This window comes from Notothenia rossii, assembly GCF_949606895.1.
Source record: "Notothenia rossii genome assembly, chromosome: 9".
NCBI lineage: Eukaryota > Metazoa > Chordata > Actinopteri > Perciformes > Nototheniidae > Notothenia > Notothenia rossii.
In genome coordinates this window covers 72808086-72830134 of record NC_136907.1, presented here as the reverse complement: position 1 = coordinate 72830134, position 22049 = coordinate 72808086, and the positions used below count along the sequence as shown (strand labels likewise).

The 22049-nt window shown below is 40.1% G+C and overlaps 2 protein-coding genes across 3 annotated transcripts in view; both read right to left on the bottom strand.

Moving 5' to 3' along the window:
- Positions 1-10995, bottom strand: part of LOC307019772 (vang-like protein 2) — a 26249-nt gene extending 15254 nt beyond the window's left edge. Inside the window, exon 1 of one of the 2 annotated variants that reach the window (XM_079650872.1) lies at positions 10857-10995. The gene's annotated coding sequence lies outside the window, so the exon portion shown is untranslated. Of the gene's footprint in view, positions 1-10276; positions 10609-10856 lie in introns of those variants that run through there. The other variant, XM_079650873.1, reaches the window with a different exon arrangement.
- A 1724-nt stretch (positions 10996-12719) lies between these two features.
- The window catches only part of ncstn (nicastrin), a 13097-nt gene continuing 3767 nt past the window's right edge, over positions 12720-22049 (bottom strand). The window contains exons 5-16 of the mRNA XM_079651049.1: positions 20654-20827; positions 19890-20002; positions 18349-18501; positions 18135-18239; positions 17443-17520; positions 16813-16982; positions 16609-16711; positions 15920-16018; positions 15268-15355; positions 14994-15157; positions 14246-14458; positions 12720-13914 (exon numbers count right to left, since the gene is read on the bottom strand). Coding sequence (XP_079507175.1) covers positions 13792-13914; positions 14246-14458; positions 14994-15157; positions 15268-15355; positions 15920-16018; positions 16609-16711; positions 16813-16982; positions 17443-17520; positions 18135-18239; positions 18349-18501; positions 19890-20002; positions 20654-20827 — 1583 coding nt within the window. The 3' untranslated portion in view covers positions 12720-13791. The remainder of the gene's footprint in view (positions 13915-14245; positions 14459-14993; positions 15158-15267; positions 15356-15919; positions 16019-16608; positions 16712-16812; positions 16983-17442; positions 17521-18134; positions 18240-18348; positions 18502-19889; positions 20003-20653; positions 20828-22049) is intronic.

The following is a 22049-nucleotide window of genomic DNA, read 5'->3' as shown; positions in this document are numbered from 1 at the left end:
AAAAATATGAGGAAGTTCAGGTATGAAAATTGTCTAATTTAGAAAAATGGTTTAGGAAAATAATCCCTCAAAGATTATCAGGATAATAATAATAATAATAATAGATTTAATTTGTTAAGTGTCAAAGTGAGGTAGAATGACCCTTAAAATACAGAGTCCAAGCATGTGGTTGACGGCTCAACGACCACACCTCTCACCCTGGTACAGAGTAAAAACATCAATCAGCAATGAGTGTCATCTCTGGTTTAAAGAGGCCACAATGCTTTTTGGGGTTGGATATATAGGTTTTTATGCATGTACCGTAAATGGTCTTTAAAGGCTAAAATCCCAAAGTTCCCTCCAGAAGGAGTTCCCAACAAAATTCCCAACAGGAATTAACATGAGGAAGTTCAGGTATGAAAATTGTCCAATTTAGAAAAATGGCTTAGAAAAATAATGCCTCAAAGATTATGAGGATTAGTGTCAAGTTTCAGGAGGGCGTGTCAGTCAAACATGCATATCATTTAGCTCAAAGTGAGGTAAAATTACCCTTAAAATCCAGAGTCCAAGCATGTGGTTGATGGCTTAACAATTATACCTCTCACCCTGGTACAGAGAGTAAAAACGTAAATCAGTAATGAGTGTCATCTCTGGTTTAAAGAGGCCATATTTGGAGTTGGTTATATAGGTTTTTGTTTGCTAAAATCCCAAAGCTCCGAACTGTGAGGAATTTAAAAAATATATGAGGAAGTTCAGGTATTAACATTTTCCAATTTAGAAAAATGGCTTCAGGTTTCAGGAGGGCGTGTCAGTCAAACATTCATATCATTTAGGATTAAAATGACCACGAGTCCAGGTATGTAATTGATGTCTCAACAAACCTCTCGCCCTACGCCTTGCACACATTAACCCCAGCTTTAGTCGACTCCTGATCTCACTCAGTCTTCCGGGTCTGAGGTTAATCATCACACGGTATCTCCTCTCCTCGAGAAGTGAGCTTTAGCCACAGTTAGCTCGGACACAATGGCGGCCATATTGAATTACTGTGTTTTCACAAAACTTGTTTGGCCTCTCTCTGCCTCTCGACCGTCTCACATTCCCTCCCTCACTGCCCCTGTCCCCTGGGAAACGGGGGGCCTCTCCGCTGCCATGGCGATGAAAGAGGGTGTTCAGCTGGAGGGGGATTGGAGGTTGACAGTTGCCGTGGAAACCTGACCTTACGCCGCCCTCTGCCACTCTGTCCTCCACGCTGCCGAAAATCGCCCAAATAAAAAGGTGTTGGCATGACGGATGTTAGACTGTCATATGCTGGTTAGTTGATAAAGGCCGCGGGGCGTTCGCTGACTGTGGGAAAATAGAGAGGGACGTCACTGTCTCACAGGGTCCTGACTTAACTTAATGTGGTTTTTATGGTCCATCAATGCCATTGTGTTTAAAATCCACTTCCCTTCAAGCCAAATACTGTGCGACTGGGGATCTGTCTGTGGGATTTTGGGGAGTTCATCCTCCTCAGGCCACTTATTTAGAAAAATAATCTTATATTTTGTTTTATTACAAATCTAAATCCCCACTGGTGGTAGACCCCTGTTGGGTGTAGTGATGGGCAATATATCAACATGATATCATTATCTTGATATAAGACCAGATATACATTTTGTAATATATCGTATTATCATAATAATAATACAACACAAAACAAACCAGAATAAACGTAATAATTAAAAAAAATAAAAAGAGCATACTAACATATTTAATAGAGACGCAAGCCCATCTTAAGATAAGATAACTGCACATGCTAAGAAATAAGTAGCAGTTATAATATAACGGGAGTAATTTGGGGTGAAGTGTCTTGCCCAGGGACACAACGACATGCTGTGGGCAAGTGGGACTCAAACTTGCTATCCCCTGATTCCAAGTCCAGCACACTACCCACTGAGCCACAGCCTCCCCTATCAATTGGGCTCAGTGGTGATAACTAAAGGTGGCGATGACAGGAGGAGTCATTCAAATCAAACAGATGTAATCACCCTGTATCATGAATGAAGGTGTTGGCATTACTGATGCTGGACTGTCACATGCTGCTTGATTGATAAAAGGCATGGGGTGTTCGCTGGCTGTGGGAAATAGAGAGATGTTTATCTGCCATCACTGTCTTGTATCAACTTGTTTGTGTTTAAAGTCCACTTCCCTTCACTTTAAATAAGGTACAACGTGCAAGATATCAGTGAGTTTGTTCTCCTCATACTCCGTTTTTATTTAAATTATCTTTCATTCAGACTTTGTCTTAGAAGGAATAGATTAATTAAAAATGCAAAATATCAATTTCAATATTGTGACATGAGGCTAGATATAATGCAAGTGTTGTCTCTTTCTGGTTTTAAAGGCTGCCTTACAGAAAAGGGAAGTCACTTTTTTTGGTAAGTAATCACAATACTGATGATTATTTATTTAACTGTTGAAATTGAAGAGGGACTTTTGCTGCCATGACAGCCTCACAGGTTGTGATTTAACTTAATGTGGTTTTCTGCTCCATCAACGCCACTGTGTTCAAAATCCACTTCCCTTCAAGCCAAATTGTGTAAGACAACAAATCTGTCTGTGGGATTTTTTTGTCCTCATAAAAGTGTCTTTTCTTTCTTAATTTAAAATCTTTCATTCATATTTTGTCTAAGTAGGAAGCGCCCGTCATCCAGTGCCAATAAACCCACTAATTCTTAACAGACTGGAGAAGACTTTGGATCCATGAGAAAAAACCTCAACATGTATTTTCCAAGAACCACAAAACTCAAATGAGTACTTCCTGGTGTATCATGGTAAGCTTTAATCTTATATATATTCGCGCTGTGCTTTTATGAGACGTAAAGAGCAGCAAACTGCTTCAGGCTGATCACATGATGTATCTCTGCAACAGGGAGGAATCTGCCTTCTGAATGTCACGCACAGTTGTACAGTTGCATGACATTACACAGAAAAAAGCACTCTAAAGAACGCCGAGAGCCAAGATCCGTGCTGCAGATTCACATGAAGAAGCAGATTTAAGTGTAGTAAAGTAGGAAATATTGCAGAGGGAGATTACGAGCAGATTCCCAGGCAAACCACATATCTTTAGACCAAATCCAAACAGTGTTTTTATCTAATGGCTGTGGACGTTTAGCTGGAACTCGCTCTCCCAGACGGAGAAACGCTGGCCAAAATAACAATCTGAATTCATCACTTGCACCCAATGTTTACCCCACCACCTTGTACAAATAACAATTAAGCAATTACAGTAACACTGTCCATATGTCAAAGGAACAACACTGCAAGGTGAGTCATTCAAACCAGGATCACAGCAGCTGGTTTACTGCTGATGATTATGAGTGATGACATTCTTAATTTTGTTTACATGTCAAAGACTTCCCTGCATCCTCTGTGCCAATATTTTTGGAAGTTTCACAGACACAAACATGTCACGATCTATTTCATTTGGTATCACAAACATAGACAAAGCCATCCAGAGCCTGTATGTATCCAAAAGGCACAACATATTGATTGCCGAACTAAAAGGGAAACGTCTTCAAATCAAAAGTGTTTCTTCATTTATGTTATATTTGTGGCGTACCAAGTTTTGCTCTGTGTGTGGAGGTTTTAAGAGTATCAGCAATGTAAATGGATAATCCTCTAGAGAGCGTGAAGAACCTTTTAGGGATATTTGTTCATAACATTTTCTGTAAGCAACTGGAACATTTTGAAAAACGATGGAACAAAAAAGCATGGTCAAGAGGGCCACCAAACCCAAAAAGATTAATCCTCCACGAGCCATAAATACAGACAATTTCAGGCACATTTTGCACACAAAAAAATGAATACAGAAGGATGGTCAATAGTTACGATACGTCCACACAGCAGCTTTAAAAAAATCTTCCAACGCTTCTTTGCCCACTGACTTTGAATGGGGGTGACGTCACTTTGCCTCGCTTTTCGCCGAACTGCATTGTGGGGAAGCGAAGCGAAGATTTTCAGGATTTTCAGGATTCAAAAGTTGAGCAATGTTCAACTTTTGAAGCTGAGGTTGAAGCGTCAGCCAATCAAATCCCGTTTATGCAAATCTGACAGTACAAGCGCTAGCCAATCAAACCGCGTGCAAGCTGGGAGAGCCAGACCGCAGTTCATTTCCTCATATTCCAAACGAGAAATTACGGTAGAAAATCACCCGGTTCTTTACGACCAGTAACTATTTACTGGGATACAAACCGGAGAAACCAGGCATGGAGGGAGGTGGCAGAGACAGTGGGTGAAACTGGTAGGTTTTCGCCTGTTTGGGGATTTTATATATATAAAATCCCCGGGGTTTTTTGCTTTGTATGTCGGGGGCGGGAGATTCATGTGATTGGTTGTTGGTCGCGTTGCTCGCAAAAAATCCCCAAGCTCTCAGACACGCCCAGCTCCAAGATTTTCAAGATTTTTTCAAAGCTTCTGTGTGGACGTACCGTTGGGTCAAGGAAGATGTTTGCCTTGATGGTAAAGTGAGATGAAAGGTCAGGGGGTCACTGAAAATAAAGAGTAATCCTCAGAGGAACAAATGCAGTGTCATTGTTGCCAGTCTTTGTTAAAGTATCTTGCTCTGCGATCCGTCTCATGAAGCAGAATGACTAAATTGCACAAATCAAAATAAATATTTGGTAGCTTATTGTGAAAATCATGGTACATCGCACCAGTAATAATCACCCTGACATAAATCAATATTTTTGACTAGTAAATGCTTCATTATTGAAGTGAGTAAAGTATATTCTCAAACCAGCTCATGCTGTGAAGAAACCTGGGAGTGGTCGTACCTTGCTTAATACAAGTATATGCTGAGTAATTCATTATATTTCATCTGAGCATATAGTCAATAAAGCTGTATGACTTGTTGACTGATGATGAGGCAAATGTTTAGTCCAAAGACACTTTACTTGCTGCACTGTATTCAGGACCTTTAAGGCAACAGTGGTTAATACATCTGGATCTCTTCAGGTTTAAAGACAGATTTCTCTCTCTGCATGACTGCTACATTTCTGTGTAAAAAAAGAAGCTTAACAAAAAGGCTCCTTCGTTAGGAGGACTGAGATCAGATTTCAGCGATGACCCTTCTGCTGTCATCATGACGTCACAGCACCTTCGCCTGACCTGTCACATAACGAGACACATATGGTATGAAAAGCATATGAGAAGTGGTGGTTAGGGTGGCCTTTTTGAGTGGAGCCAACATAAAACCACGAGTCTTTCAAAAGAGACAAAAGCTTGAAGAAAGAAAAAGACGGGTTTGTAACTCGAGCCTCTCACCAGCTAAAAGAGCCGGATGAAATATGACCTGAAATCTATTTCACAAACTGTCACACTTACTTTTCTTTGTACATCAGTTAATGATAGGAATTAATTATAAGTCTATGATATATTTCAGTCCTTAATCTGGGCTTTCAGACTGTGGTGTGTGCTGACTTGTTACTAACAAGATAAATCATTGGTTGTTTTTGTGATGAAACCATTTTTTCCTTATTTAAACACGAAGATCTGTTGATTAATCATGTTGGTACTATAGCATGTACAGAGTGGATTTCTTCAGTAACTCTGCAGGAGTTTTGTGAAGTCGGAGAAAAAAAACACTTCATGAAAACATTTCTAACAAAAAGAGTTTGTTACAAATTGGAGGCCTGGCGTTTTAAAGACAGAGGTGTTTCCAGGAAGGGAGGTTCCTCATGAAAGATGCTATTTGGTTGCATTATGGGAAATGCATGATCCAGTGTTTTTGGAGCTTGAGCCCTCTGCATCCATCCCTGTAAGTCTTAAAATAAATATTATCACTGGACAAGTTTTGTTTTTTTAAGGAGTAGTTTGATGCATGTATTCCTCATCTCGCCGTGTTTCTACAGTAAATGTGTTGCTGGAACTAGCAGCAGATTAGCTTAGCTTAGCATAAAGCCTGGACAAAAGAGGAAACCAGTTTCAAAATAGCTAAATCCATCTATTAGCACATGTAAAGCTACAATTCTTATTCGACAAATACACATGTTGTTTCATCTGTTTAGTAGCTGGGGCTAAAGCTTCAATTTGCTGCTTTAAATGGGGATAGTAGAAACAGTCCAGCACATTACCCCACATTAAACAGCTACATGTTTTATATAGATCAAACTATTGTGATATAACATTGAAATTAGTGAGTTTTTAAAAAGGTGCTGCTGATAGGATGTTGTTACCTTCCGAAAGAGCCGGGCTAGCTGCTTCCATCTGTTTCCAGTCTTTATGCTAAGCTAACTGGCTTCATATTTATCGATACTTACTGAGTGTCATAATTCTGGCAATTTAGTACATTTAGCCAGCCCTGTAGCCTAACATGTCATGTACATGATAAAACATAACCACTGAATGCCTTTAGCTTGTATATTATGGCACTTTCGTCAGTAGTATCCGAAACACTGACACTTGAGCTGCGCTACGGTAATCTACTCTTCAACGACTTCAACTTGAACTGCAGTTTGAGACGAGCCTGTCTCTCTGACAGACTGTTAGTGAGAATATGATGGAGCACTTGGTCTTCAGGGGTGCGGTCCAGTGTTTGGGTGGATAAGGTTTCCTATTCATCCCAGTGTCCTATGTCCTACTTAATGAGCTTCCCCGGAACTCTTCTAATCCACTGAAGTCAGCTGCATTAACGTTAAATAAACAAGCAACAGACTTTTCTGTGAAAACATAACCTGACTGACATTGTTAATAATTAGCTAGTTTCCTTTTTACTGATATTGCCTCAGTTTCTGCTCCTGGAAAAGCCATTGTTAAACAAACAGCAGTGTCCTTTAGGTTATTTCAGGGTTTCTTTTGACACACAACTCATTCATTTCTCACAACCCTGCCTCAAAGTCTGATTTCTAAAAAAAGAAAATGACCCTTGTTCACTCAGGGCTTGTTTAAGAGGTGCCAACAACAGGCGGTTCAGTAATCTGTGTAGGTGTGTGGTCTGAGATTAAACAGTAATGATGCTGGGCTTCATGCCTACATGTGCCACGGTTAGATATTTCTCTTTGCTTGGGCCAAAGGGATTATAAAGCCATTTAATATCCATCGTTAAAGATAGCTGTTTCCTGTGAGCCCACTACTTTCCTTCTAGGAAAGACGGTATTGCCAGTGTTTACATGAGCTTGTGAGTCCAAAGTCTAAGACATTTTTTACTAGCCACCCGTCAAAACTCTGTGAAAAGTATTCTAGAGGAAAAATAATTTAAAAAGGCAATCATCTTTTCAATCATATCTCTTTAGGAATCACATTTTAATACTGGAGTTATTTTTATTTCACCTTTTGTTAAAAAAACGTCTAATTTAATCTAAAGAATAGAAGCCGACGCTCGTAGCCTGTTAACAAATGGAGAATGTGGACTTTTTCCTTACATCTTATTACTTTATCCAGAATATTTAGAGTCTATTTCATTCAAACAAAGTTATTTGTCTGCTTTTAGTGAATTTCTTTAAACGAGGCATTAAGTGAACGTTGTTTTGGTGCCTGTACAAAAACTTGAAGACACCAGTATTCAAATATGTCAAAAAGACCTTGCCCTTATATCTTTTGCATTTAAAATGAATATTCACAAATATTACATCTATATCTAACTTTTTTCCAATAAAGATATGGTTCCTGTGCATCATGAATATCCCCCTTAGTGTTTTAGTCAAACATTTTATATATAAACTTGCCTTGCAAAGGTGAACATTTTGATTTAAATGTTCAGTCATTAAGTCCATGCTCCCATATAAATTCCTCAAACCCTCTTATAAAAGCTACGAAAATTACCCAGGAATGTAGCTGCTAACGTGAAGGTAGCGTCAAACATTTAAAAACGAGCAGATGTAGGATTTTTTTACAGCCTCTCATTTCCCAAAGGCAAAAAGAAATCAAGCTGTCATCGAACATTTGGAGCTGCTGGAACAGAGACAGCAGCTGTCAGGGCGTAGCAGCAATCTGGGCCTTCATCTGCGAACTGACCGGCTCCATTCAACGGCCATTTGAGGCCTGATGTGCCAACTGTGAAAATAAGCGTGCACACACCCAGGGACGCGCAGGGGAGGAGGCTCATCACTGTACACACACACACACACACACACACACACACACACACACACACACACACACACACACACACACACACACACACACACACACACACACACACACACACACACACACACACACACACACACACACACACACACACACACACACACACACACACACACACACACACACACACACACACACACACGGCTGACCACCAGCCACTGCGACAACGTCAGTAAAACCATGAAACAAGACAACTGCTACTGTCAGCCTCGAGCACACATGGCCAGCAAACCAGAACAGGTGTGTGTGTGTGTGTGTGTGTGTGTGTGTGTGTGTGTGTGTGTGTGTGTGTGTGTGTGTGTGTGTGTGTGTGTGTGTCCGGATATGGTTGGATCAACAGGCCTGTCCTCTGCTCTGTGCTGTGATTCAAAGAGACCCCTCCACACGATCTGTCTTCATATCCAAACAAAGTATTGAGTAGACAGGAAGTGGCTGAATGAGCGCAGATCAGATGGATGCGGTTCAGATACGGGACTCCGCTCCATTAGCCTGTGTGGGGCCACATATATTTCCTCATAAATCCAGTTAGACAAACATGTTTAGCTCAGATGAACCAAAACCATAAAAAACATTACCCCATAACCATCTAGTTTCAGTTCTATCTCCTCTGGGTTTGAGATATCTACAGCGGCGGCTGAGGGAAATCTAGTTTGCTGTTCTTAAAGTATTTTACAATGACATTTGAAAACCTCAACAAGAACAACAACATGCCTTTCAAATGAGCAACAATGCACACTAAAGGACCTACAGATGTAACAGATAACAGATTTAATAGGGACAGCCTTCTAAAGCTGCAAGTCATAAATAATAAATTGTGTTAATTTTTTCCTCGTTAAAGTCATTTTTTATGCAAACAGTGCAATTGTTTTCGACGTCCTCATTATGAAGATGTCCAGCTTTTCTCCATATATTATCATATTCAACTGGACATCGTTGGGTTTGGGACTGGGCATTCGCCTTGGACATATTATCTGACCTTTTATAGACCAATTGGTAAATCAACTCATCTAGAAAATAATAAACAGATTATTTGATAACCAACATAATCATTAGTTACTGTTTTCCAGCCATTGAAAACATCCCACAAACTGTCACGTGATTGCATTTCATAATTGATTTCCATATGTGTTAGTTTCTAGATTCTCGGGATGATTTGGTTTTCTCTGAGTCATATCTGTGTGGACAATTTCCCCTCGAGCGTTTAGACGTTTACCCGTTTAACAATATAATACAACAAGATGTGATTACAGATGACAAGAATGCCTTAATTCTCCCTGAAGAGAAAAATTCATTTCACAGCTTTGAGTATATGTTCTGCTCCTAAATCAGACATTGAGTAACAGCTGTCGTATTAATAATATTGGTTGTTTTCAGGATTTTATCTCAATTTCTTGTCAATAAACCACTGAGTGAAGAGGTGGCGATTAAAGACAGAGAGGTTCTGTAATACAGCAACAAACATATTTTCATAATCAATAGATTCTTAAGGATATTTAAGTTAAAATGTCAAACATAGACTTTATCCAGCTTCATCAATGTGAGGATTTGAATTGTAAGTCACCTTGTACTCTGTAAGGAGTCAATAGTTTTGACCTTGTATGGACTTAATGATAAAACACAAAATAAAAAGGTGGGTCATGACCTACTGGACCATATTAAGATACGTATTACCTCACCATGTTTAGTGATACTTCTACATGTGTGTCAACAGAATCTCAATACTGAACTAGCTTTACTGACTGTACTGTGATATGACTGTACAATCCCCGTTACAGTATATTTACAGTGACCACGCAATATTTCATTTATGTCCTGCTTTATATAGTATTCCCTCTGTCAGCACTGTATACCATACGTTAGTGCTTTGTATCTGAGCAATTATAAAAGTAGTCTATTCCTCGCACAGTAAGCCCATTACTCTCATGTTCACCATAAAATAAAGCCAGCATGTACATGAAGCCCCCACCACAGCTGGGTAAATCAGGGCCTGTTGCTACAGCAGAAACATGACTCTGTTTCACTTTGAATTCCAACATTTGATCAGCGCAAAAACGCATAAAGCCATTTGGACACATCTTAGCTTCCCACCGGTGGATGTGGTAACACGGATCAAGAGGCAAGCGGCATCAATAATTCAACAACACTACACATGCACAAAAGGCTGACTTACTGTGAGGAACCAGCAGCATTTAGGGCGAATATAGAAGAGTTGTGCGACCTACAAAATGAAAAGGGAGGGTGCTGTAGTACAGGCAGGACAATGGGAGACTCCCAGGCCCCACCGGTGGCGTCCTGATGCCAAATGATCCAGAAATGCTCCTTTTCTTCCGCCTTTGCGTCTCCAAACGGGACGCCCTCACAGTAAATGAATGAGGCACTCAGAAATTCAAAATCCCTCGGCCTACAGTAATCAAACTGGGCGCGATTATCCCCCCCATGCTCATCCCCTCTCCGTGGACCCTTTCTATCCTCTGGTCATAAACATTCCCCCCTTCCTCCCACGTTTGAAATCGCCCCTCAGAGCTACGTGGCCTCGGTGAGAACAACAATAGGGACGCCGAGGGTCCTTAACTTCCCTGTGGTTATAAAAAAAAAAAAGGCGACCATCGCGTCCAGTCGACTATTGTTTGGGGAAACCGGAGATCTCCGAGCCCTGCCCTCCGCCTGCGTAAAAGCAGCGCACATGCACCCGTACTCCAACCACCAAGCAGCATTTTAAAAGACATTTTCAACACAAAAATACGACTTACTTAGTGTAGATTGTCCATTCAGGTATTTTCTCACTTTCCACTTTCTTTCCACTCAGCCGTAGCACCGTGCGCCCCGCCTCCGCTCCCTTTGGCCCCTCCTCTGCCCCCGGGGGACAGGGCCTGTGAGACGGTGTGTTCACAAAACACTAATCATCTGTGTGTGTGTGTGTGTGTGTGTGTGTGTGTGTGTGTGTGTGTGTGTGTGTGTGTGTGTGTGTGTGTGTCCACTAAGTGAGCAGTGGTCAGTATTATGTCACAAAATAAGTGGCCCATTAAAAAGAGCAACATGTAATGGAGCTGCTGATGGGAAGATCCTACCAGAACAACAATCAACATCATCACTAAAAAGCTGTTAAAAACCACTATTGGTCCAGATGCATTCAAACGCTATTACATACAGGAAAATATGATATAACCAAAAAAAGTAGTCCTTTAACATGTTAAACTCATAAGGGTACATTAAGAGCTTGGTTAATCATGTTGTGCCCTCACTTATTAAACACACAACATGCATTTATTAAATGCTTTTTGTTTAATAACTCCCATTTATTTGATTGGATTGTTCTCAATGACTCAATGGTCAAGTTAATTAAACCTGATTATTTATTTGTAGAATCAGGCTGTTTCTCGCTGTAAGAACAAACCAAAGAAACCAACACATAAAAACCTCTTTAAAAACCCTTAAAGATTAAAAAAAATAAAGAAGATGAATGGTAATAAATGTGTTTTTAGCTTAAAATCTACGGGTTCAGGGCCCCTCCAACTGACCAGTCACAGGATGGTAAACGGGATAAAAAAAAACCTATGCATTTCTTCTAAACAAATATGTTTTTCAGAATTGTTTTCAATCTGTGAACTTTTGTAAAATACTGGATTTATTTGTTGTAAGCCTCAGGGTAGTAAATGTATCTGATGCGCTGCTTCCAGCTCATTGACTCCATGTTTCCGGGGTCAAAAGGTCAAAAGGCTGAAAACCAGTGGTGTCGTGTATCCAAAGAGAGACAATTAGGCTTTCTCCGTGTGGTTCAGGTGAAGTGACCCCAACACATGGACTGCGGTTGTACAAAAAAAACACACATCCCAATACTTTGTCTCCAGCGTACCAATTATATTTCATGCTGACACATTTTTGGCAAACAAAAAGTGAAGCAAGGAAGAAATAATGATTGAGATGTGATTTGGGATAAAGGGTTTCCTGTTTATTTTTACATGATTTATTCCAAAAGGAGGAAATCACTCTTGAGGTGCTTTGATAAAGGCTCGTTTGTTTAAATGTTTAAATAAAATGGTAAACGGAGGAACCAGTATTTGGCTGATTATATTTCACGAGACTTTTGGGTGCAACGCTTCCAGTCAATGGTTGACAGTAACTTATTTACTAAAGTACTTTGTTTGAGTATTTCCATTTCCTGCTACTTAAAATATTCGGTCATTCGGAATAATAATAATACAGTATAAAATCAACAAATTATGAATCTAATATTATTATTAAAGGTTACTTTTGGATCTGATATTGAAATTAACAAGCTATCCGGGAATATATAGTACAAAACAGAAAAAGCTCCAACTTGACTAACCCTGAAGTATATAATATAATATAGTATATGTTGTGTATTGATGTGCAGAATAAGCGGTTTTATTTTTTGTAATTTAAGTATATTTTAATGCTAATGTACTTAACTTTTTATGCAAGGATTTCACTTGTAGCATTTTGACAGTGATGTTACTTTTCTTTTACCATAGTTAAAGATCTAATTTCATCGTCCACCTCAAACTCCAGCGTTATTCATAACAGGAATCTCTTCAGGCCAACACATCAGTCACATCTCAGCAGTTTGTTGAAAAGTAAAGGAAAGAAAAAAATGGAAAAAAAAGCAATGTTTATTTCTTCATCAAGGCATCACAATTGGTCGTTGATTCCAGCCGTTACATTACAACAAAATGAATTAAAACCCTTCAGCGTGTTGACACCTTTCTTTACAAAGTCATCATTAAAAGAAACCTTGTTAAAAAGGTTTGAGCCAAAAGGAGTGCACAACCAGAGCACCAGCGCATTGTACGTGTCGAAACACAAGATTTTATGACTGGATTTAACGTTTGAATCGATATAAAGTAAAGTGTGTCTGCCATGCCGTGCTCAGGGGGAATTCTTCTTCTCCACACAAATATCACAATATGTGAAATTGCAGTGGGTCTACCACTACAGTCATGTGTAGTATTTATATGTGTACTGGGACTCCGCAAATATAAATATTTAGGATTGTTGTCCAAGAACCTAAAACTTATCAAAAACGCCACCACACATTTCCAGAATTAGCAAAAAAAACTTAAATTTAACTACTTGTTCACTGACTCAAAAAAGTGGTTTCTTCTTATTAGAACTGATTGATAAGTTAACTATAATGACAGAGAAGACGGCTACCAGTATTGCACATACCATCGCAATCCTCATTCAAAGTTCAGACACACACACACACACACACTGATAATCATCCCCTACACACTCACACACTCGGTCACATTTACATATTCACAATCAGACACATATGTTCAAAGTAATGCTCAATGTTTCGTGCCTATCCCAGGACAGAGTAAACATTCTTTGAGAATAAAAAGAGAAATCAAAAAACCTTTAAAACAAAAAGAAATATTAACATCTTGTCCACTGACAGGGCCTGTTTGACCCTGATGAGTCCAGATCTGTCCAGTCCGGTCCAGTCTTCATGTCCCGCCTCACCTGAGTGAGTCCTTAAACATGGAGTAGTCAGAAGAAAAAAAAAAAAAAAAAAAAACCTCTGCTTCTGTGTCTAACCTGTCCGTGTACCTACTTGTGACGTGTTTTAAAGAAAAGACCGTGTTCATGTCAGGGTGGGGCAGAAGTAGTACTTGTAGAAATAGTAGTAGTAGTATTAGAAGTAGTAGCGGTCAGTCTGGATCAGTAGGTGGCGTTGGCGGGTTCCCGTCCCGAGCTGAAGAGGATGTCGGCCTTCGAGCTCATGACGTACGTCAGCAGGAGGGAGGCCATCAGCACGCCGATGCCCACACCCAGCGTCATCATCTGGGGGAGGAACACAGACAGTTAGCATCATTACAAAACACTCGCTGCTATATGACATGTGCAATATTATTCTACGATAACGTGCAATTACGTATCTGCCACTACGTTTTTTTGCACTACTGAATACTGATAATATTTACATTAATTATGTGACCGTCTATGTTTCATGTTTCCTGTAGATATTTAACTGCTGTGTTTATTGTATTTTTGTAACTCTGGCACAACAATTTCCTTCGGGATAAATAAAGTCTTTTTATTTTAGCTTACACGGAAGAGTTCAAAATCCAATAACAGAGTGAAAAGCTGGATTAAAATAAGGAAGGAAGTTTACCTCCAGGTCGGGACTCGCCACCAGGAAAATGCGTCCTTTGATGACCTTCCAGCGGGACTCTGTCCACGTGGAGTAATCTTTGGAGGTGTACTCCTTCAGGTCGAAGGCCGGGGACAGAGCTTTGGAGAGACGCACGGTGGAGCGAACGCAGAACCCCTGCCTCTCAGTGCTGTTAGGGGGCGCTGCGCCCTGGACCCACATGTAGGAATACATCTGAGGAAGAGAGGGGGAATAAACTGGTTATTACTTCTTATTTCTACATATATCAAAAGGCGTGCAGATTTACAGTTCCAATAGATAACTTTCTTCTACAACTGAGGGAGAGGGGGAATAAACATGTTGTCCAAATCTCGCCTTATTTTATATTTGCGTAGTATATTTATATTTCAATGTAAAGTCTAGGTTATACATGTTGGTTTTACTTTGTCCTATGTAGGGCTGTCAATGCACATTTTAATAACTCTACTACTACTATTATTATTACTACTACTACTACTACAACAATCATATTAATTGAATATTGTTGGATTTGAGACTGTTGTTCAACAAAAGAATTTAGCAAACTTGTGAAAGACATTTTAATCTATTTTCTAATAAAAATGTGTTTAATACAATTATTGTTAGTTCCCGCCGTAATTCATTTTTCCTATCTTTCCTTTTTATTTCCTTCCTTCAAGTTTGCCGATAAACAAAGGGATGAATTTACAGAGCTTTGAATGGCTAAAAGTAAGAGCTCTATGGGTCTTACATGTTTGCTCTCCTCGTCCTTCTCGTTCTCTCTCTGGTTCTTGCAGTTCCCCTGTGAGATGTTGAAGTAGCTGCCCGTCATGTTGGCCAGCAGATACTGAACCAGGAGGGTCGGCTCGCTGGACTGCTGCGCCACGCCCACGTAGAAGTTTGTGGGTCTGTCCGCTGATACACACGGGAAATACATTTAGTTCATCTTCCAAATAAAGCATATTCTTGTAGGAGCCTGATACGTTATAACATTTCTTTAAAAATGATGATCTTGTTTTTTGTACCCAGGTGGCTCATGAGGTCGGAGGGGACTAGTTGCTGGAACCAGGTGTTATTTGTTCTAACAAGGAAACCGTAGAGCATCCGGGTCACCTGACGGAGAGAAAACAGATATCAGTCTCCGCTGCTAAATACAAATATGGACCAATAAGAATGAGCCGTCGGTGAGAAATCCAACAAGGAAGACCACAGAAAAACTATTACATGTGTTTGAAATCATTGGTAATACAAATTTGCAAACTGCACATTTCAAGAGACTGAACGAGACAGAACACTGCAGTTTCATAACGCAACGTGTAAAAGGAAGGAAACTAAAATAATTCAACAATTTTAAAAAGTAACATCTGGCAGGGTGAGGGTTAAACAGTAAAAACGAGGTGTTTGCATCACCTCCTAAATGTTTTCTAGAACAATATCATTGCAAAACCTTTGATACTGTAAACACTTTACCATCCTATATTATCCCCACAAGTCAATATGAAACAAACATCCTGTAGAAATCTGTAGCTTATGATAAAAACACTACATGTAAGCACTATTAGACTTTGACTTTAGAGAACACAACACATGTACAGCTTGGAGAAAGGACAGATAAACAGATGATTAAAGATATGATTGCTGGACGAGGTATTATGTATTTCCTGAAGTGAATCTTACGATCTCAGGGTCAGCGTTAATGTTTCTCAGCTGGGCTTCAGCTCCTCCAGCCTGAATGTACAGAGCCCGAGCAACCAGGGTGGCCACCTCCGTCAGAGCCTGAAACACAAACATTATTATTATTAGTTCCTCCCAACAACATGTCTGAGAACATTTCCAACAGTAACTTCAGTAGCAGCGTTGTGAGGACACGCTCTGACACGTCAGGAAACAACGAGAAAGGGTGATTGATGATGACACAATTCACAAACACAGAAAATGACAGTTTGGCAAATGTTTAGAAACCACCAGACCTGTGGTATTTATTTGGTGAGCTGTGTACTTATATTATGACAAATGTTGATAAAATGATGTCAACATAAAGATATCTTTCATTTTAAGTTAAGGCAATGCCCGGTTTCATTTATTTGCATGTAATGGCAAATATTTCCCAGGCACACGAGTCATTGTTGTGTTTTCTGTCCAGTATTAAGCCACCTTTTACCAAACCATTTCCGATGTCGCTCTTTTTAATCAGTATATATTCAAACGGATAATGAGTTCTGTCTTTGGACGTCTGTAAAGAAAACTTTGATTCATGTCTCTACTTTAAATGAAATCCAAACAGTGCAACAGACGATGAGGACTGGCTTTGTAAAGCTAATGTAAGACATGTAAACATGATGAACGTTGGTGATAAATAGATATACCTTAGCGGTCTCGGTGACGAACTCCAGCTGCTCCTCTTGCGTCAGGTTCGCTGGGTACGACATGTTCAGGTGGTCTGCGTTATCGTACATACTCTCGTAGAACCTGCACACAGAACAGGAAAATGAAAATGAATAAACACGTGCCAATTCCTTGAGGCAAGACAGATCCCATTGAAAAGGTAATTGCGTGTAATGATGAATAACCTGTTGGTGAAGGAAGACTTGTGATCCTCGAGAACGAGACCGGGGATTGGTCGAGCTCGCAGGAAACGCTGGAAGGACGAGGGCGGGAGCGGCTGGGAGACGTTCGGCTCGTCCACGGAGACGCTTAGATTTACGGCAGCAGAATGCAGGTTGGCGACGAGCTTCTTCACCTGGAACACAACACACACACACACACACACACACACACACACACACACACACACACACACACACACACACACACACACACACACACACACACACACACACACACACACACACACACACACACACACACACACACACACACACACACACACACACACACACACACACACACACACACACACACACACACACACACACACACACACACACAGTTTGAATTCTAGCCGGTTTTAACAATGTATTAACTTAGAAATCTTAGAGTTTGGCCCCTGAGAATCAGACTATACCTTTTCATTACCATAGTAATTTTATAGCAATATTTCTTAAGAAAAGCATCCACTTAATGGTACATTGTTTCCCGTTTTAGTCCTCATATTTGTCGAACGATGTCTGTTGTATGAAGATCATTTCATATTTTATCATAATTCTTACTTCAACGATCCGCTCTTAAAGCAGACTAACCTCGTCATTGACGCTGTTGTTCTTCCGAGACACAGGATCCGAGTGGAGCCACAGCTTGGAGTCAGCGCGAAGTCCCACCTGTGGAGAATCAATATATGAATATACTACACACATGTCAACATGAACATAACAAACATATGATGAGATTAATGTCATATCAAAATGATTGGCTTGTAAATATCAAGTCAAGAAAAGGTTATAATGAACAGCTAACAATGTTTTGGCTTCTATATTTTTGACGTAACTTTCACAAATTGTTGGCCCCAATATACAGATTATTTTAATTGAGTAATACTACAATTATGCAATATATTTAGTTAATTATGTTTCCATAAGTCTTGTTTTTAAAGGGATCCATTTAATCCTTGAAACTGTTTAAAGTAGGGTTGGATATTAGGCCTTTAAAACTTCCTTAAGCGCTCATGAACTGTCAACAGGAGGGCGGAGGGGGGAGCCTCGCTGTGGACCTCTTTCACCTGTCAGCGCAACTTACATGATGCGGTTTAAAACAATTTAAATAATTGGTTTAAACGGCATAATAATAATGACGACCGTCCGTTCTGTGATTCTCCAGAACACACAGATGGCCAGTCACTTATTCCAAGTGTGCCACTGGTTACGGTGCCGCGTGCCGACCCCTGGTATACAGTATACAGTAAATACAAAGTAACTGAAGGTCTATAAACACACACCTGTCCAATCTCCAGTACTGAGTGAACATTGTCTAGGTCCACGGCAAACTGCTCGTTCTCCATATCATAAACCATCCTGGAGCTGCCGATGTAGTCGAACGTTTCCTGCAGTCAAAGCAATCAGACAAAGCGTTCAAAAGACAGTTCACAGGATTGGGACTAGGACATTAAGCACAATGGCAACTATGGCTGTTGTGGTGTGGAAATGACTGACCCCTTGGAAGAAGGTGTAGAAGATGGTGCGGCTGGGCGGGGCTTCCTGAATGACGGTTTTTAGAGCAGAAGCGGCCGCCAGCAGACTGACGAACCCGGAGACTCCACTCTCTGCACCCGGAGCTACGTCGAAGAAAAAAGAGCGGCTGTCCAACTGCAGAGAAGACAAGAGAGAAGTTTCATCAAGAAGACATCGTGTCAAGGTAAGAAGTCCCTCTTGCAAATCATCTATATTTAATGACAGCATACATCAAAATGTGAAATACAGCCTGTGTTGTGTTTTTGTTTACCTACATTATAAACTTCTGTTGAAATAGATATGTGTAGAATAGGGCTGCAACTATGATTTATTATACATTTTATTTTGATTTGTTATCTTTGTAAAGCATGTTTGAGCATTTGTAAAAGCCCTTGATAAATAAAATGTATTATTAATATTATTTTTAATATTATCTGCTTCTTATTTGCCTCATTTAGTTGATACACATTTCAACAATATATATATATATATATATATAAAGTCATTTCCTGCATGGTTTACTTTAACCAGCAGTTTTAACACTAACTAACTCAATGATGTGTAACAGAGAAAATCCTTGCATCCTACGAGCTGATTTTGCTTAAAAATAGGCTCCTCGGCTCGACTGCCGTATCTCACTTTTATTTTTGCGTTTTGTTCTCATACCTCTTGTTCTCAACAGTGTTAAGTAAAAATAATATGTACACAAGAAGCAACAAACAGGAAGTCTGTTGTTCAGACTGTAACTGCATCATTAGGTCCATCATGTTAGCTTGGACTTGGCTTTTCGAGTGAGATCGCTAGGGCTGTACCCGAATATCGGAATATTCGTTCGTTGCTATTTGGGTTTCAATTTCGTTATTCGGATATTCGTTTTTTTTCTTTTTATTTATTAAAATCTCCAATATCAACGTAAGAGCTTGTGCCTCTTCGGGGGGTGCTAACACTTAACCATAAACGGTATCGTTTACTTTCTCCGTCTTTATATGTAGATATTACTTTTTCTCCATTAATCTCCGTCACATTGTTTCCATAGCAACAACAACTTCCTGTCAACTGCGCTAACTCTCCTTTCAAAATAAAAGCATGTCCATACAAAATAGAAAGCCAAGCCAAATTACACTTAAGACATAATGCAACGAAAGTAACACGCACAATGCAATATCCTTTTCAATTTCAAAGAACACAAATTGGGTTACATGAACAAATAACTATAAAACAACAATACTGTAGAATAACTAAAAGAATGCTGCCTGTGAATAAACCGAAATACACGAGTCGAAGCGCTCGCTGCTGATTACTACGCAGCCCCCCCCCGCGTGAAACGAATATTCGCTGCTGATTACTACCAAATATCCGGAGCCCGAAAAATGGTATTCGGGACAGCCCTAGAGATCACTACAAATATTGGCTGAAGAAATGTAAAAAGGTGTTCATGACCTCACATGTTAATAACTACCACATGTTCTGTAGTGAGATATCTAAAAAAGGACCTGAACTCAGAACCATTCCCTGTAACTCACCCTGGCTGCTGCTACGACCACGCTCTCCCCTGTCTTGTGGCCCTTGGCTGTCGTGTTGAGAGGTTTGGTGGAGGCCCAAACATTATAATCACCCAAAGGATCACAAATCATCTCTGAAGGGAGACAAGGGACAAGAAACAACAGGGACTTTGGTCAGAGTTAGTCTAAAAACAGAATCATTTTAGTGTAATTAAAAAGATTCTCCCTAAAGTTGTGTGGGCTTTAAAAAAATGCCCTGTGACAATAATTATGTCAACGACTTATTGTATGAATTGGACATTAACTCCATAATGTTTACGTTTTAAACCAATCGGATGATATATAAACATGACGTAGATCAGTGTTACCATATGTACCTATTGTATGATACAGCATTTTGTGTTGACTTAGATATAGCAGAATACACATCAGGGTTTCCCTACTATTATAAAACTTGGAAATTGTGCAAACTAAGCCATTTTATTGTTAATAGCAACCTTTTTATTTATTGTTGTGGTTGTCTGTTTTTTTTATATATACTTTATTTTTTTAGGATATTTAATTTACATTATTTTCACATTCCAATTTTAATGTCGGAATATACTTAAACATTACAAGGTGCATTGCTCTTTAAAAAACAGTGAACCATTATCATATAAGCATTATATCAGTGCATAAAAGGGTCTTAAAACCACAACTATTTCTGGGTCAAACTGCCATCCTACGAAAGCAGTTATCGTGACAGGAATACGTGTTGTCTACATTCCTCCATGTTGTGTAAATACCTGGGCTGAGGCTTAAGTTGAGTTCGTTCCTCCTCATGCAGGTGGCCGTGTCGGTGACGGCGGACATGTGAGAGTAGAGCTGCATGGCACACAGCGGGTACTGAGGAATGCTGCCATTCACACCGCGGTTATGATCCATGTAACACTGCAAGAGGAGAACATAATATGAAACCTCTTGTGTGTGGGTTTTGGTACAGAAGCCACAGGGACATTATAGTATTTAAGGGAAGCTCAGATACTTTTCAGTCAATAAACAAGTTGCAACATATGCTGTTGGATCTGGAGCTGTTGCTAAGGGGCACAGTGGCAGGTGTGGGCCTAATTACACTTTAACTATCATGAGTGGGATTACATTTTCATTACAGGATCAACTCTCAAACTGTCTGTTCAAGTACAAAGCCAAAGTCATTGAAGGGGCCTATTGTGCTTATCTTCAGGTTCATATTTAGTGTCTCTGCTATGACATGTCTCCATTCTTTAATGTTCAAAAAGGTCTTTGTTTTTCTCATACTGCCTGTGCTGCAGCACCTCTTTTCACCCTGTGTCTGAAACCAGAGCCAGTCTGCTCTGATTGGTCAACCACTTAGAGATCTCCCGCCCCTTACTCTATCACGTACAATATTTTGGAGCGCTAGCCAATAGAAGCCCTGGTGTTACATAGTGATGTCCTCTGGAGGGAACACAGGGATTTTAGCCTTTGCAGACAATTTACAAGCACAAAAACCTATAGAACACACTACAGGAAATGGGAAATCCCCATATAAGAGCCACTTTATAGAGTTTCAGGAAGAAAAAAACAGCCCTTCAAATATTAAAGGTCCCATGTCATGCTTTTCCCAGTTATTACCCGTCCCCCTGTGTGTTATGAAGGTTTTTCTGCATGTAAACGGTCTGCAGAGTCACAAACCCTTAAAGTACACCCTGTAGCGAGTAAAACTCTAACACAGAAAATACCTCCCCAAAACGCCTCGTTGGTGAAACGTCATCATCCATTTGATTCTTCCGGGTACGTGCTTACGAAATCACGTACCCGGAACTAAATGGGCCAATCCATGGAGCCGTTACGTTAAGCCCCCGCTGATTGGTCCAAATTGACCAATCCACACACACACACACACTCAGTGCAGGCAGCTCTGCTAATCTCTCCTCCCTGGCTGCAGGCTGATAACAGACAGTTGGGATCGTGGCGAAATTCTCTCTGCAGACCCATTCTCACAGCGTTTATCAACCTTTTTCTTACTCAATATCAAGCCACACTTATTGTTTTTATTTTGGCTGTGACTTTGTGTGTGTTCAGGTTGAGTTGGCTGAGTTTGACTGTGTATCGCTAAACAAGGAAATCACACCTCCACGGAGCTCAGCGCAATTCGTACCGACCAATCAGAGCACACCACAC